The following is a 17,467-nucleotide window of genomic DNA, read 5'->3' as shown; positions in this document are numbered from 1 at the left end:
GACAAGGCTTTTTCTGTAGTCAAAAACTTAGACTTCCCTTGGGAAGTAGATTCAGTCTGGCCCCACAGCTGCTTTTTCCCCACAGCAGTAGGCCTACTTGCTTCAACAGTGTTTGGCTGTTTTAACCGTGTTATATACATATGCATGTTAACAACAAAGATTGCCAGCAAACAAAAAAACAGTGGACAAAGGTATTTCCAAACCAATCTGTTTATATAAATTAGTCTTAAATAAATTTGCTCTTATTCTTGGCTGCTACCGATTTTACCTATGTTCTTATCTATCATGATGACTGAGGTTATGATTTATTTGTGTGTGGGTTTGTAAGCAACCGTAGAATGAATGTATCTGATGTAAAGCCAGGTTAAAGAAACTAATTGAAGTAAATGGGGGGAAATATGTTTCCACATTTGACATTATACTCTCATTACATTATACTCTCATTACATGGTATGAACATAAGTCATGTAGATTGCTAGAGCCATTAAAAAAAGAGAGCTATAGTGCATGGGCTACTCAAATAAATGAGAATTGCTTATTATTTAAGCTGTTCTTTTCATTTCAGTGAAGCAGCAAAGAATGCAAAATTGATGAGGGAGTTCCAGCTTATCCCAAAACTTCTACTGACACTTCGAGATATGTCTTTGTCTCAGCCAACTATTGCCGCTATTAGCAATGTACTGAGCTATTTGCTTCAAGGATTCCCTAGCAGCAATGACTTGCTCAGGTACCAAATAGAGTTATCTTTTGATTTCCTTCTTTCTACAAAAAATAAAAAAAATAATGGATTGCATGTTTCTCTGAGAGGCTACATTTCTCTTCCATTGCTCTGAATTTACCAGCCTGGAAAACATAAATGTTCCTTATGTACACAGTTTTTTCATGCTTGGTAAATTTAATAATCTTTTACAGTGGCTTTCCAGAATCCATTGCAAAATACCTTGAAGGTGATGTTCTTTCCCCTCCCTGTGCTTCAAAATGTCCTATTTATAGTAATTTTGCACACACACACACACACAGAGAGAGAGAGAGAGAGAGAGGGAGGGAGGGAGGGAGGGAGGGAGGGAGGGAGGGAGGGAGGGAGGGAGGGGGAGAGAGAGAGAGTGTGTGTTATCCAGGACAATTTGTTTCAGTGTGTGTGTGTGTGTGTGTGTGTGCGCGCATGCAACTTTATTCGATCCTAATAAATGTCAGGATCTGAATTTTAAAGAAAATAATTGCTGCTTAGTGTTATTTTGCAGCCAATGTTAATTAATGACAAATTAAACTCCACCTGTCAAACAGAGTGCATGCTGTTTTTCCCCCTCTTATCCACCAAGGTTTGGGCAGTTCATCTCTTCTACTTTGCCTACATTTGCAGTCTGTGAGAAATTTGTAGTCATGGAGATGAACAATGAAGAAAAGCTTGACACTGGTAAGTAGTTCCAAGTTCTTGAGACCTAGTGGAAGAGAAGAAATCACTTGAGACATGTTTTCTCATCAACATGGATGATGATCTCTTTATTTTCAGAGCTACAGTCCCTTCACTTTTCCTCTCTAGAAAGATAAGCTTTTAATTAGGATGGCCCTTTTAAAGTTAATTTTCCAAGGTTGCACTCTACAAACTTCAGCACCCAAGAAACTCTCATTTAAGTCAAAGAGGCTGGCATGGAAATAAATTCCACTGGCTTGTGTTGCAAAAAGCGCAGAAAGTTAAGAGAAAAGTCATTTTCACATAAATAAAAGTAAAAGAAAACTTACTGCGTGGCCCTAAAATGTTAAATCTCCTACCATAGATCCTCTATGATATTTACATGTAAAAGCAGTGGTGGCGACCAAGTGTGTGGGACTTGGCCGCACAGAGTTGGAAGTGATTAGTCTCATTGATTTTGGTTTTCTTTTCATGTAAAAGGAATTAGGTTGAATTGAACATTCAAGCCATCTAAATGGAAATGAAGTGGAAGAAATGTTTACATTGGCACTTTTTGAAGTGTAGTGTACCAGAAAAGTAATGAAATTCCAGGTGGCCTGCATAGACCACGGCTCTTGAATTGTTCTAAACCACAAATTGCACGAAAAAGCAGGAGCAAACAGTTTCTAGCATATACTTTAAAGGTAGCAGAGTTTGTTTTTCTTGGCTACACTGTACCATTAAACATCAGCTGGAAGTTCTTCCCCTCTTCCTTTCCCTTTGTGTGAAAAGGAAAAAGTAACGAAGTCTGAAATGAAAACAAAACAAAACGGAGCCCTCTTAACTTTATGCTCTCTAACATTCTGCTCTTTAGTTCAGAAATTATGAGTATTTCCCCGCCACCCTTTATTGCCCTAAACATGATGGGAACTTTTATAGTGCTTCTGCATACTTACATATGCTCCTTGAGCGCACAGAGTAGAAGAAAGAAACTGAAGAAAAGAAAATGGTTAATTTGAAATGTTTGTCGCATTTCCCTTGCCTAGGCAATTTCCCCACCGTTCAAGTTGGTTAAATGTTTCAGTCTTGATTAGTAGGTTCATCTTCACTCACCTGCAGAACTGGGAATCTATTTTATGGTGTACCAGTAACAATAATGTAAATTTACACCCTTGCTACATGAAATTCATTTGGGCGTAGTTTGTTCTTAACTGTATGTTGCAATCATAGTAAATTTACTGATGAATCCCCCCTTTTCAGTTTGTGGTGACTGCTATTCTGTAACCTGCAACTGTTATTTTCAATGAGCAGTCTAGCGTATTTTCAGCTCAAGCAGGTTTTAGTCATACAGTGTTACAATAGCAGAAAACATATTTACAAACCAGTTATATTTTAAGGGGGCAGAAGGCTTAATGGCAACTGATGTTATTTTAGAAGATACAATACTTGCAAGAAGCATTCCACTGATGTGTTTCAAAGCTAACTATGCATTTTGTGTTTTAGGAACAGAAGAAGACTTTGGAGGTCTTGTTTCTGCAAATCTTATCCTTCTGAGGAACCGATTGCTGGACATACTGCTTAAGCTTGTGTATACATCTAAAGAAAAAAACAGTGTCAACTTGCAGTGAGTACAAGTAGCCTATCTTTTGCTAGAAAATGTGCCTGTGCCAAGAACCCACAACGCCTTAATGGACAAAAACAAGGCTTAGTCAAGCTCTACTTGAGAGTTCCACGGATGGTGTTAGCTGCTTTCAGAATATCCCTGTAACTGGCATTGTGTTGCACCACTGTGCCCATAGCAAAGGCAGGGGGCAGTTGCAGTCATTATTGTGGCGGCTACATCTGTGCTTGTGGAATTAGCGCCACATGTTTCTGTGCACATCTGTGTACACCTGGAATTGGGCAAGTAGATGATTAATTAATAGTGAAATGCTAATAAGGCAACCATCTATTGACGGCATTTATTTAAAGAGATTGCAGGTTTTTATGTATTTATCAATTTCATTTATTTCAGAGCCACGCTGTTCCAAAGTTTGGGGTCAGCCTATCTGTACAAAGACACCCTTCTGGAATGGAATTTGGGTGACCCTGCAGGGGAATTGAGTTGCACAGTTGAGAAGCATCCTCCAAAAATGCTTCTCGGTCCCCCTGTGTCGCCCTTGGTTGGTTCATGGTGCAATAATAATAATAATAATAATAATAATAATAATAATAATAATAATTTAAAGTAACTGAAGTGATGAACCAGTTCTTCATATATTCTCATTCATTAAATAGCTTTATAGACTGAAGGAAAATTTCCTCCAAAAATGCTTCTCGGTTCCCCTGTGTCGCCCTTGGTTGGTTCATGGTGCAATAATAATAATAATAATAATAATAATAATAATAATAATAATAATTTAAAGTAACTGAAGTGATGAACCAGTTCTTCATATATTCTCATTCATTAAATAGCTTTATAGACTGAAGGAAAATTTCCACTTATGAAAAATCGTTTCACAGGAAAGTGAATAGGAACTTGTCTAAGACTATTAGAGTTGGAAAGGACCGCAAGGGTCATCTACTCCAACCCCATACAAGGCAGGAATCTTTTGCCCAACATGGGGCTTGAACCCACAACCCTGAGATTAAGGGTCTCGTGCTCTACCGACTGAGCTACCCAGCAGAGATTATTCTGAATGCTCTTAAATGCTCTTAAGGAGAGTTAGCGCATTCTCAATTGTGTATGCTCAACCTTGCAAAATGCAAACAGAGTAAAGTATCTGTTTTTATCATTTTTATCCTGTAAGGCTTGCCCATTTTGTCTGGCTTTAGTCCATTAATTCTGTAGCATTCCCCCTACTTTTTATTTAGGGCTTGTGAAGAACTGGTCCGGACCCTGGGGTTTGACTGGATTATGCTGTTTATGGAAGAGCACTTGCATCCTACCACCGTGACAGCAGCCATGAGGATTTTGGTGGTCCTGTTGAGCAACCCAGCCATTCTCGTCAAGTTCAAGGAAGGCCTCACTGGCGGTGGCTGGCTTGAGCAAACAGATTCTGTGTTGACTAATAAGATTGGAACAGTGCTTGGTATGAATATTTAAAAACGTCCTAATTTTGGAACCCTTTTTCTCCCCACCCCCACTTTTATTTTATTTTATTTTTAATGTTGTGGCTAATACAGAATTGATCTAGTACCAGGAAAGCCAGTTTCAATGTAGCATCCTTCAAGGTTGTGAGATGGTCTCTGGAGTGAGTTTCTGGAGGCATGCACTCAGAAAGTATTGTGCCTGAATGGGTCATCCTGTGGAATGTCCTCTTGCTGTAGGTGTGGGTGAATTGAGCTCACACCTTTATGGATGAGCACATTTCGCAGAGAGCTCATTAAGGCAAAACAGTTTTAGTCTGTCTGTGATTATGGCTGTAAAACACCCATGTAAATCAACTCCAGCCATGAACAGGATCATGGACTAGACTAGTTTGTGACATTATCAGATACCGTATTGGCCTGAATATAAGCTGCACCTTTAAAATTGGAGGGGGAGGGAGAAAAAAAAGAAAAAAAACACCCGAATATAAGCCACTCCATTCTTCGCTGCTCCTGCTCCTGGCACTGTTTTTCCCATGCTACTGGCTGCATACCGTAAGGTCGCGAATATAAGCCACACTTTAACTTTTCATGGTCAGAATTTGGGGGGATAGCGAGGCTTATATTCAGGCGAATACGGTACAAAGAATCCCAGTGATTTCCACGAAACAGTACTGCATAGGAGCACAGTGACATCTGGGGAATATGGAGTGCAATGCTATGTATGTTTACTCAGAAATAAGTCCCACTCAGTGGGGTTTACTCCCTAGTAAGGGAACTTAGGAGTTGAAGCTAGAATTCAAATCCGTTGTGTCCCAGCTTCCTCCCATGTGGGGGACGGTGATGTGTGGGTTGTTGTACACAAGCAATCTTTGTCTTTGCACTTCCCAAATTATCTCTTGACATTATTGGAACAGCAATTGCAGCTGCTGCTGTAATATAAGAATAGGAAAGTAATGAGATGACTAAACCTTTAAAATTGGAGGAGAGAGTTGAGCTATCTATCTATCTATCAACCTGAGTTGTACCTGATGAACAATATACTGAGCATCTCTAGATTAGGGCATAGTCCATTACTTAGCAAGAGAGTATACTAAAATTTGAATCTTTGTAACAGAAGCAAAATAATTAATTTACAAACCTTGAATGGTAGGTGACATTCTTTATGCCAGATGTCTTTTTATACGAGAAACTTACCAGTATTTATCAGGGATGACTGGTAGAGGGCACAGAACAAAAGATAGTGAACGTTTTTGGATGATATTGAGATTGTGGAATTTAGGTGAAATTGGATTCCAATTTGAGTTCTATATGGAAATGAGAATATCATGGATTTTAAAATAAATTAGGTCCTATTTCACTGCCACTGTCTTGTATTCTCATAGGAGAATCATTTTGATTATGAAGAATAATGACAAACATTTTGTACCAGTGTTATTTATTATTACATTTTCCTGGCAACTTTTTTCTTCTTCATGTCCTTAAAACAGTGGTATTTCAGAGTTCTTCCTTAAATTGAATCGCCTTATTCACTGGATGTAGTCTGTGTTTGAAAACAGTAGTATTGTTCTGGGTCCCGTTCCCGCCCCGGTCTGTGTTCAGTTCGCCTATGTTCATAATTTTTGACAAATCCAAACCAATAAAATGCTGGTGCTTGGGAACCCCTGTACAATGGATTTTGACAGGTGGGCAGGACAACCTACCTCTCCATCATGAGATATTGATGTTATGTGATTGGCAGATGGGTTATCCTGCCCACCTGTCAAATGTTGGCCCACAGGATGGGGCCAGGTAAAGATCTGGCCCTTTTATCCAGTAGGGTTCCCCACCCCTGATTTAAAGAGATGTCAACCTTATTTACTGATAGCAGCAAGAAAGGAGGATGCAAGAATGGTCTATGGGTTGTATCCAGTTTTAGCCATACTTGGAGTAGACTCACCAAAATTAATAGACATGGGTAACTTAGTTCCATTAATTTTAGTCGGTCTGTTGTGAATAAAATTCACTTGGATGCAACCCTGTGCCTGGAATAATGCTCTTGCTGAGAAGGTGATCAAACGGTTTTGAGCATTGAGGTACCTGGAATATGAGGGTGGTTTTGTTGGCCAGTGGCATGGCTTTGTTCCATGGACAAAGAGGCCAAACGAGACTTTAACACTGTGACCCAATCTTTTGGGGTGAAGAAGGAAAATAGCTTTATGAGGATATTATTTTTAACCATCCCTCAAATCTGAAAGTATAATGTGCCACAGTACATTCTGCCCTGCTTCAAAAATTGTGCTTTTCTTCTTTTTTTCTTGCTTCCTGCACATTTTTTTAAGCATGGGAGTAGATACCAGACAAAACTGCTGTATCTTGAAACTCTGAAGAAACATGAGTCATTTCATTACTTTGCACATTCCTCTGCACATTCCCAAAACATTTTGACAGGGCAGGCAAATAAAATGCCATAGCAGAAAAGTGTCCATCTTGGGGTTTTTTAAAAACCATTGGATTAATATTGGCCTGGTCTTTTTGCAACCTGTTGCTTTGACTACCCTATTTATTGTTGATACGAGTTACACACAGGTGTTAACAACGGTGCCCTGTTCCGTTATGTTGATGTTGTGAATAGGACCCACTGTTGTTGCTTTTTGGCTTTTAATTTTGCTTTCCCCCTCTCAGGTTTCAACGTTGGCAGGAGTGCTGGCGGCAGATCGACTGTCAGGGAAATTAACCGGGAGGCTTGTCATTTCCCAGGCTTTCCGGTCCTTCAGTCATTTCTTCCTAAGCACACAAATGTGCCTGCGCTCTATTTCCTCCTAATGGCACTTTTCCTGCAGCAGCCAGTCACTGAACTGCCTGAAAACCTGCAGGTCAGTGCACCTGTCATCACCAGCCGATGTAATCAGGGAGGCCAGGTAGGGATTATCTAGCAAGGTACCAATTTTGTTAAGTGTGACTCAAAAAAGCAAAGGGGGTGGAGAGAAGTGATGGTTTGAAGCCCCCTTCACAATAGAGTACTTAAGCTCTGCAATGAAAGTTGTGATGAAGCATTCCATATCTGAGAGGGACTTGACATCAGTTCCAATGCCAGTTAGAATCATGCTTAATAGAAATATAATGTTTCTATGAAGGACGTAAGAAGATACAGCCTTCATTCCCATGTATTGTGTGGACAGACCTTCTCTTGCACTCTTCTAGAATTCCACTGAATTCAGCAGAGGTCCCAGTGGTTAACAGGCACAGGTCATTGTAATGTCAAGTTTAATTTTGTGTGAAGGATGGGGAATGCTCTTCAGAAAGCTTTATAGTTTGAAAATGAATGCATGACTAAAGAAGGGTCAGGACTGTTTGAGAAAAAATAATGAGGAGCTGCTTGTATTGACATGATATTGTATTTCTCCCAAATTTTTGTTCCTTCGTGGAACTCCATTAAAAAAGCAAACAGTTTGTACGGTTGGACTGGAGTTCGAAAGGGTGCCCTGATAGCCTCCTCTTTTGTAATTCGCAAGTAGCAACTTGAGCATATGCTAAAGCTGCCCCAAGGCCAGGAGCAGAGGGCAGATAGATAATATGCCTCAACACCATCTGGAGGTGTATAGTATTGTACTTTTGAAGTACACAAGCAGATAATGAGAGGTCTTTAAAGGCTGCATGCTGAGTTTACTGGAAATTGCTTGATGGGAGCTTTTAGAGCTTCAGTAAGGCTGCTGCTAAATTAAAGAAAAACATGAAATACAGAGAGACGTGGGGTGGGGGGACTGCTGTGGTATTTGGCAGTGGATGGGACTTGCTAGGTGTTCTGGTGGAAGTTGCATCTGAGTCTTCAGTAACAGAAGACTGAAGCATTTGGTTTGCCCAGACGCTTCAGTGCGCACCAACATTGTCAGCATTCCTAGTGCCAAAAATATTAGTTGCATCCTTCATAAATATAGGCTTTGCTAGATCCCCTGCATTCAATGGAACAATCAGCTCCCCAGACTCCATGGGGCATAATACACCTCAGAATCCTCTTGGGTAGTTTCCTCCATTTCTAGGGTTTAGCACTGAAAACCAACAGAGATGGATGGAAAACCAATAGAGACCTACAATTCCTGTTGTTCATTTGGCAGTACCTCTACATAGGAGCTTCTAATTGTCTTGACTTGTCACTTGAGCACTAAATTGGAACTTCATGAACAAATTGCAGTATGGCAAGACATGTTCCAAGTTAATTTTGCCCTTTTCTATGGAAGCCAAGTTATATTTTTAAAGTGGGTTGTGTGTTGACTATTGTTTTCCCATCCCCCATTCTCAATTTTCTTTCCAATCAACAGTTTGACTTGGATTCAATTTGGACATTTATATTTGGCGTTCCTGCATCAAGTGGCACTGTGGTTGCTTCAGTTCACAATCTTTGCACAGAAGCTGCATTTTTGCTGCTGGGGATGCTCAGGAGCATGTTGAATTCAGTAAGTATGAACACTGTTCAGATGTTAATAAACATCCAGCTTCCTAATTTAGTGTTGCTTTTGAAAGCTCAGAGAGGCTTACCTGGGGCCATGAGGCAGTGTTCCCTCCATTTGCTAATAGGGCTCATACTGCTTTACCCAAATAATATGTTATTTATTATCTTTATGGTGCTGTCAGTGGATATGGTTGTTTAGAGAGCAACATAAGCAAAAACATGTTTCCATGCCCCAATGAGTTTATCTTCAACCATTTTCATATTAAACACAAATTAACAAAATGATGAGATGATGGTATCTTACTCTCCATACAATTTGTTTTTCTTTTATTTCATCAATAGTAATCTTATTTATTTATTGGATTTTGTTTTATATTAAGATCCCAGTGCAGGTTATGGCATGCATTATGTGTGTGTGTGTGTGTGTGTGTGTGTGTGTGTGTGTGTATGTATATATGTATATGTATATGTATATCACATCACACACACACACACACACACACACACACACTATTAACTTTTTTTTTGCCTTTCATTACAGCCTTGGCAGTCTGAAGAAGAGGGTTCTTGGCTTCGGGAATATCCAGTCACCTTGATGCAGTTTTTCCGCTACTTGTATCACAATGTTCCTGATCTGGCTTCAATGTGGATGAGCCCTGAGTTTCTTTGTGCACTGGCAGCCACTGTATTCCCTTTCAACATCCGGCCATACTCAGAAATGGTAGGAGAACAATACAAACAAGACACACAAAAGTAGAGACCAGCTTTCTCTCTCTCTCTCTCTTTTACTTCTTGTCCATATGGCATTTTATGTTGGGATCTGGGATTTTATTTGCTGAAGTTCTGCATTTATATACCACCTTTTCATACAATAGGATATGCTAGTTTTATATACACACAATACACATAATGGGTAGTACGTTGGACAAGGACCTTGGAGACCAGGGTTCAAATCCCTGCTCAGCCATGAAACAAACTGGCTGACCTTGGGCCAGTCGCTACGTCTCAGCCTAAGCTACTTCACAGGGTGGTTGTGAGCATAAAGTGGGGAAGGCGAAAAAGCATGTGCTCCACTTAGGCTTCTTGCAGAAAAGGAGGGGTGCAAATGCAATTAATAAATACAACAAAAGCAATAACAAATTTAGATGGTGTGTGTTGGTAGGGTATAACTGCCTCCAACATAGAAACAGGAACGTATTGCTAACAGTTGTGGTAAATTTCTCGTGCAGTGGGTAGTCCAGGTTTTATAATACTTTAAATATTATTTTAGTTAATATCATTAGTATCATCATTAATTTATTGATCACTTTCTGTATAATCGCCTCAAGGCCATGTACAATAAAAAACAGTTTAGAACACAAAAAGCACATACATTTAAAACAAAACTAAAACCATACAAAACAGACACTGATGGCAAATACCAGGGGTAGGCAACCCAGGCCCGGGGGGCCAGATGCGGCCCAATCACCTTCTCAATCCGGCCCGCGGACGGTCCGGGAATCAGCATGTTTTTACATGAGTAGAATGTGTCCTTTTATTTAAAATGCATCTCTGGGTTATTTGTGGGGCATAGGGATTCATTCATTTTTATTCCCCCCGCCCCCCAAAAAATATAGTCCGGCCCACCACATGGTCTGAGGGACGGTGGACCAGCCCACGGCTGAAAAAGGTTGCTGACCCCTGGAAACTGGGGTAAACCTTTCGGAAGAAAATTGTATTCAGTTGTTTCCTGAACAGTCCAGGAAACAGTCCAGAAAGCAACAATCCCTAAAATTTACACTTGTAGAAAAGCAACACTAAAATAAGTGAATAACTGCAAACTGCCCCCTTCCTTGCCTTGGCAAAGATAGTTTTGGTTCTAGTAAATCACTTGACTTGCATTATTGGTTTTTTCCTTTTCTTTTTTAAAGGTCACTGATTTGGATGATGAAGTTGGCTCTCCAGCAGAGGAGTTCAAAGCATTTGCCTCTGACACAGGAATGAACCGAAGCCAGTCAGAATACTGCAATGTTGGATCCAAGACCTATTTGACCAACCACCCTGCTAAGAAGTTTGTGTTTGACTTCATGCGTGTGCTGATAATTGATAACCTCTGCCTTACACCTGCTAGCAAGCAAACTCCTTTAATAGACCTTCTCTTGGAGGTAGAGTTGGCCATCTGCCGTTCTTCCTTTAAGCAGGACCAGAGGTTGTAGCGAGTAGTTTTCATGATCTGTTGTTGTTTGTTAAGAGTACCGGTTATACCAAATTGTGAGTGATGGTAAGTTGCAGCCCTTGGATTGTATCCATCCCTGTGAAAGGGCTAGCTGGCCTGTGAGTTGCCACCGCTTTCTCTTTTCACTCCCTTTCCTCTGAAACTGATCCCTGAAACTGTTCTGGAGGAAAGGGGTGAAAGGAGAGCCAAACATATGGGTGGGCCAAAGAAAGAAAGAAAGAACTCTTCTTGTATGACCCTGGGTGGATCTAGACTGGGGACGGGGACGGGACGCCGCCGCAGCTATAAATAAGTCAGAAATTATATCGCTATAACAAAAGAAAGAAATCCCTATGGGAAACTGTTTTGAAATTTCCTGCTCTCTGGCGCCATCTGGTGTTGCTTGTTTATAGCACATTCAAATCGTCGTTTCTTTACTAATGTAGCTGTGTCTCCTCTGATTGTCTTGCCTTGTGTATTTTCTGGTCAGCCTCTAGCTCAGAAAGAAAGGAAAGTGATAAGGAATTCACTTCCATGTGCATCACCCGTATGCCTCCCTCCTTAGCTTTTTGAACCAGAAAACAGCTCAGAAAAATGCAAGAGAGCGGAGGTAGGGAGATTCCCGCCCCTCAGTGCTCACCTTTGCTTCTGTCTTGTCCAGCTAGGGAGCAGCTTGGGAAATGAAGCATGTGAGCGATAAAAGGAGGCTGTGTCATGCTCTTGTGATCGATGTCACCCTCATCCGCTTCTCTTTTTTAGGAGGACCTGCTCCCCACACCACCTCAATGAAGAAATTCCTTCCAGCAGCACCTTAGAGACCAACTAAGTTTGTCATTGGTATGAGCTTTCGTGTGCATGCACACTTCTTCAGATACCTGAAGTTATCAGATACCTGAAGTTCTTCAGTTATCTGAGGAAGTGTGCATGCACACGAAAGCTCATACCAATGACAAACTTAGTTGGTCTCTAAAGTGCTGCTGGAAGGATTTTTTTATTTTGTTTCGACTGTGGCAGACCAACACGGCTACCTACCTGTCACCCCAATGAAGAGTACCAGTAGAAATAAAAAGGCATCTGTTGCCACCATTAAACAAAAAAAAAGTATGTTGGTGTGGGTGTGTTCTATCAATTTAGCAGGTAGCTTGTATTCAGGACATTTTTTTCTCATTTAAGAAGGAAAGTATATTTTAATTGACAGTATTGACCACAGTTGTTGTACATGGAGCACATTCAATTTGTGTTGAGTGCCAGACAATACAAAGCCTGGGGTTGTCCTAAATTTGCCTGTTTACAGTAAGCCCTTCTGGTAAATGCTTCTATGCTTTTGTTTTATTTTCCAGGCCTCTCCCGAGAGATCGACGAGAGCACAGCAAAAAGAATTTCAGACCCATATTTTGGACAGTGTGATGGACCATTTGCTTGCTGCTGATGTTTTATTGGGTAATTAACTTATTTTGAATGACTCTCTTTCAGTATCACTTAAAAACACACTAAAATGGGCTTTACGATGACAAGCTCGGTTGGAAAGGGAAAAATTCAATATCCAGGAACATTTCGAAAAGAATTGGGTTAAAACCCTGAAAGTATCTTAAGAGCCGTTATACAAGTCCTATGGTGTGGGTGCACCACTGTAGGAAGTAGAATGCTGGACTAGATGGGACTGTTGTCTGATCCAGGCTCTTGCATTCTTAGAAGCTCAGGCTCTATGTGTCTATACTAAGAGACAGCCAAGATAAGTCTCTGGACTCTTTCAGCAGCTTCAGCTTCTGTAGCTGGTGTGAATCAGAGCTCTACTGTTCCAGGTGAGGTGGAAAAAGGCAGGGAGCAAGTCTTCCAGGACTCGCAGCCAAGATGGTCTTTTAACCCATCTAATGTTGTGAGACCAGGATATATTGCCACCTGTTACCACCTTCCTTTCTCTGATGTTTTGCTGTGGTCCTCCACTGTCAGAGGTCTGAAGGGTGGACATACGAGGCAGGGCCTTCATGGCCTAGGCACAGGAAATGCCCTCCATCTGTACCAAACCTTTTAGCAAGTGGCAAAGACATGGCCCTGTCACCAGTCCTGCTGACTGGTGTGTTGGTGTTGGTAGTGATCGATTCCTCAGCAACTGGTAATGTTTGCATGTTAATCTGTCTTCCGCTTCGTAATTTAGCTTGGTTTCATTCTTAATGCTGTGTCTGTTCGACTGAAGGATGGGATAGAATTATTTGGGTAAAACGCTTTTTAACGCTGTCATTGTCATTTAGGGGAGGACGCATCTCTGCCTATTACAAGTGGAGGAAGCTACCAGGTGCTTGTAAACAATGTGTTCTATTTCACCCAGCGTGTGGTGGATAAACTTTGGCAAGGCATGTTCAACAAGGAATCGAAGCTGCTTATAGAGTTCATAATCCAGTTAATTGCACAGGTATGCTTCTCTTCTTCCTCCTCATCCTCCTATTATCAGTTTGGCCTGCTTAACTTTGTACATTGCAATATATACAAAGACAGGGAACCTCAGAGCCAGAGGCACTTTCCTTGTGTGTTTTTGCCTGATTGGAATCTGTCCTTGTACTCTGATGATGCCTCCTGCTTGCCTGGATGGAGAACAGAGGGGGTGGGGGTGGGTGGGTGGAGCAACTAGTCTACTTTTGTCTTGCCTACTTTTGCCTCTGGCTCTGCCCACCACAGCCCCCCTGGCTATATGAATGTACAGGTCATCAGATGGCTCTGTCTTTAATGGACTCTCTAGATATCTACCTCCTACTTCATTATGCTAAAGTTGCAAGTGTTTCATGGTCCTTTCCTGCAATTGAGACCAATTCCTACAGAAACGATATTGGAAGCTCTTTTTACAAATTAATACTTGGCTATTTCCTTACACCTCAATACTGTGGGATAGGTCAGTCAAATCCAACATTCTAAGAGAGGACTAACTGCCTCTATGTGACATTCAGTTTTGTCAGATGGTTGGTTGGTTGGTCTGCTGCTGATAGGAGTGTTAAGTAGTAAATGCTCTGATGGAGGCTTTTTAGGACTCACTAATATCTAGTATATAGTTTATATGTTATGTAACCTAAGTATGTACTCAATGAATCTGACAGTAAAGTAGTTTATGTTGTTATTGTTCAGATTCATGTGTATTTTTCTTTTAAGAGGGACAAAAGGGATTATCAACCAGGAAGGAAGAAGGCAGGAAAATAGAAGGCATAATTATTGAAAGGACTCAAAACAAGTGAGCAATCTGCTTGCTGCTGTGTAAACTCAAACAATGAATCATTTAACTCTGCTATATTATATAAACGTTCCTACAAATACCGCAGTATGGTTACTCTGACTTGAGTGGAAGAAGTATCTTTAAAAACATGCTATTAAGCTTGGGGTAATACAGAGATTCCACGTTTAAACATGTTCATTTGCATTTTTTTTTTTTGCTGCTTCAGTCAAAAAGAAGATCTCAGGGATTATCACTGGATGCCGTTTATCACTGCCTGAACAGGACCATCTTATACCAATTCTCGAGGCCACACAAAACAGTTCCTCAGCAAGTTGCTCTCCTTGATTCTCTAAGGACACTTACTGTCAATCGAACTCTGATCCTGGGTCCTGGGAATCACGACCAAGAGTTCTTCAGCTGCCTGGCTCATTGCTTGATGAATCTGCATGCTGGGAGGTGAGCTCCTCACCAAGCGCACAAAAACTGTTTACTCTGTAAAATCTCCAGGTGCACTGTGATTGCCTCCCTCCCTTTTCTAGTGGACATATTTCTGCAGCTGCAGATTATAAGTTATAAACAGTTACTCATATTTCCATTTATCTTGCTTGCCAGCGAAGGGGCAACGTACAGGAAATGTAGAAATAAAATTCCAATCTTGCCAAGGGCACACAATTTAGGTAAAGACAGATGTAAAATTTCAAGAGAAGTCACAGCAGGTTCTTGAGGCAGCTTTAGGTCTTACATGACCAAGTGAGCCATCGCTCTTGCCCTCTCCCCCACACATGCTTCAGGTGAGGGAGTCTTTATGTTATGGTGCTTATGTATTTACTTTGTCCAAATGTTGAAACTCCTGAACAGAAATACATGAAGCAGCCACAGTCATAATTTGCCTCATCTTCCTTCCTTGTCATGTTTAAACTAGGTTAACCACAAGGGGTGGTGGGGACGTCATGTATTGAACCCATAGAGATAAATACACATTTTGTACTCTTCGCCTTTTAGGCCAAGTGCTTTCTTTTCTCAAAAAATGTTTAGTGCTACTCTCATTTTCCTACTCCTATTGAAATACTGCCCCTCAATGAGGCCAAACTTAGATTCACAAAATGTTTAGGGGTATGTGTACCCCTGCGTACCCCCTCCCCCCCAAAAAAGCACTGGGAAGGCCAGTCTAGTTAAACAAACACACACACACACACACAAAAAAAACTCTGCACTCCTAGCTAATGTAATGGAGACAGATACTGATCTAGCTTACTCCCTGAGGCGTTAGCTGTTTTTGTATGGAGGGTGGGTGAGAGGGGGGAGCATTCAAATATGCAGCCCCCACCTCCTTTAGAAAGTCGTTAGGGTTGCCAGACTCAATAGTGGACAGGACTTCTGTGCCTTTAATTGCCCTGCTCTCTTTTGAGTCTGGAAACCTTAAAGAGAAACCAGCAGACCCCTTGCTTAGAAATTAAACAAAGGGTCTGCTGGTTTCTCTTTAAGGTTTCCAGACTCAAAAGAGAGCAGGGCAATTAAAGGCACAGAAGTCCTGTCCTCTATTGAGTCTGGCAACCCTAAAAGTGGTATAATTGGGAAGCTTCATTCATTCATTCATTCATTCATTCATTTATTCAATTTCTTACCTGCCCTTCACTGTGAAGTCAAGAGGATGGGTTATAACAACTTTTTAAAGACAGTATTTAAAACAATTAAAACAGATTTTGATGTGATGGACCCTGTACGCTTAGGTCAGGCTTCATCCAGGTAGTGTTGAGAAATGGAGACCTCAGGCAGATCTTATGTATACTTTTTGTCCTGCATACACAGTAACTCCCTCACTTCCATCTAACAATGTTGGATAATATTTGCAGCAGCGTAGATGGGTTTGGCCTGGAAGCAGAAGCCAGGATGACTACTTGGCATGTCATGATCCCTTCTGATGTCGAGCCAGATGGAGTCTACAATCAAGATGTTAGTGAAGGTAATTATGCAGCTGGAGTCCATCCGTCTTAAATGTCAGTTAATACGTTAGCTAATGTATTCCTCATGTCTTCCCTTAATCGTTCGGCTGTTTCATTTAAGAGGGGGGGGGTATGAGTTGTTTCCCAAGGAGCTTTGAAGAAAAGATTGCAGATGATAAACACTAGAATATAAAATAAGCCATTTCAAAGTATAGGCCAAGCCAGGACTAATCAGAGGTTAATTTTGAACAGAGGACCAGTAATACAGATTACAGGCTGCATATCTACTTTAAGCAGATCCTGCCCAAACAGCAGTTAGGAATAATTAGGATTAGGTTTACTGTAATCCCTCTCACTCAGCAGGACCTGCCTCTCATGGGAAATGGCTAACAATTCAGAACTCAGGAGAAAGCAAGATTTATTACAGATCTGTTTTGCAAATCATTGAAGTAGGTAGCTAAAATGGAGTTAGGATGCTGAAAGAGAAAAATAAAGAAGCCTCCTGTCAGCGATTCCAGCATTGTCACAGCACAGACTTTCTACTTCACTGGAAACCCTTCCATTAAAAATTTGGCCAGCATCATTGCTGTTTCATCCTTGGCACTGAAGAACTTGGGAACGTCATTGTATATTGGCTCAAATGAAGGAAATCTAGTATTTGATACTATGAATCTGTCAGCACAACAAGGTATTATGTGACCTATAAACAGTGCTTTTTTCTTGGGGTACACAAGGGTACACCATACCGGCACCTTATTTTTTTCTAGAAGAAAAGCACTGCCTATAAATCCAAGTGAATAGACTCAGGTTGATATAAATAATAGGAAAAGCCAACACTAGTTTCATTCGGTGTCCTAATCACATTAGGAGCGGGGTGAATATTTAAAAGAGAGAATCCAAAAGTGAATCTCCATTGTCTGGACCAGGCTCAAAATAAACTTGCTGTCCGCCTGTCCCTTGCCAATTCTAAAAGGTTTTTTTCCCCTCTAAAACTTTATTATTCTGAACAAAGTAGTTTTATGATTCAAGAATATTCACAAACCCCAGGTGCTATTCCGAGGCAAGCACAGGTGGTTTTCCCCAAACTTAATTTTAGTCACACATTTGTTTTTTTTTTGTTTTTTGAACTCTATCTCTCTCCCTCCCTCATCCTTGTCTCTCATCCATTCTGCAGCTGACAGGTGCCTAGCTTTATCTTACAGCAATTTGATTTTACCATCTGTTTAAACTAACTGATGCCGTT

General features: G+C 40.9%; 1 protein-coding gene across 4 annotated transcripts in view; it reads left to right on the top strand.

Moving 5' to 3' along the window:
* The window catches only part of WDFY3 (WD repeat and FYVE domain containing 3), a 125,871-nt gene that overhangs the window by 74,711 nt on the left and 33,693 nt on the right, over positions 1-17,467 (top strand). For 3 of the 4 annotated variants that reach the window (XM_035112493.2, XM_035112492.2, XM_035112489.2), the window contains 12 exons: positions 566-727; positions 1,320-1,414; positions 2,894-3,014; positions 4,244-4,461; positions 7,124-7,359; positions 8,758-8,892; positions 9,430-9,609; positions 10,799-11,032; positions 12,423-12,522; positions 13,332-13,492; positions 14,508-14,737; positions 16,135-16,244. In XM_035112493.2, coding sequence (XP_034968384.2) covers positions 566-727; positions 1,320-1,414; positions 2,894-3,014; positions 4,244-4,461; positions 7,124-7,359; positions 8,758-8,892; positions 9,430-9,609; positions 10,799-11,032; positions 12,423-12,522; positions 13,332-13,492; positions 14,508-14,737; positions 16,135-16,244 — 1,982 coding nt within the window. The remainder of the gene's footprint in view (positions 1-565; positions 728-1,319; positions 1,415-2,893; positions 3,015-4,243; positions 4,462-7,123; positions 7,360-8,757; positions 8,893-9,429; positions 9,610-10,798; positions 11,033-12,422; positions 12,523-13,331; positions 13,493-14,507; positions 14,738-16,134; positions 16,245-17,467) is intronic. The other variant, XM_035112491.2, reaches the window with a different exon arrangement.

Source organism: Zootoca vivipara, chromosome 9 (assembly GCF_963506605.1).
Source record: "Zootoca vivipara chromosome 9, rZooViv1.1, whole genome shotgun sequence".
In the NCBI taxonomy this organism is placed as follows: Eukaryota; Metazoa; Chordata; class Lepidosauria; order Squamata; family Lacertidae; genus Zootoca; species Zootoca vivipara.
The sequence above is the reverse complement of the archived record's forward strand: the minus strand, read 5'-3'. Positions and strand labels throughout refer to the sequence as shown.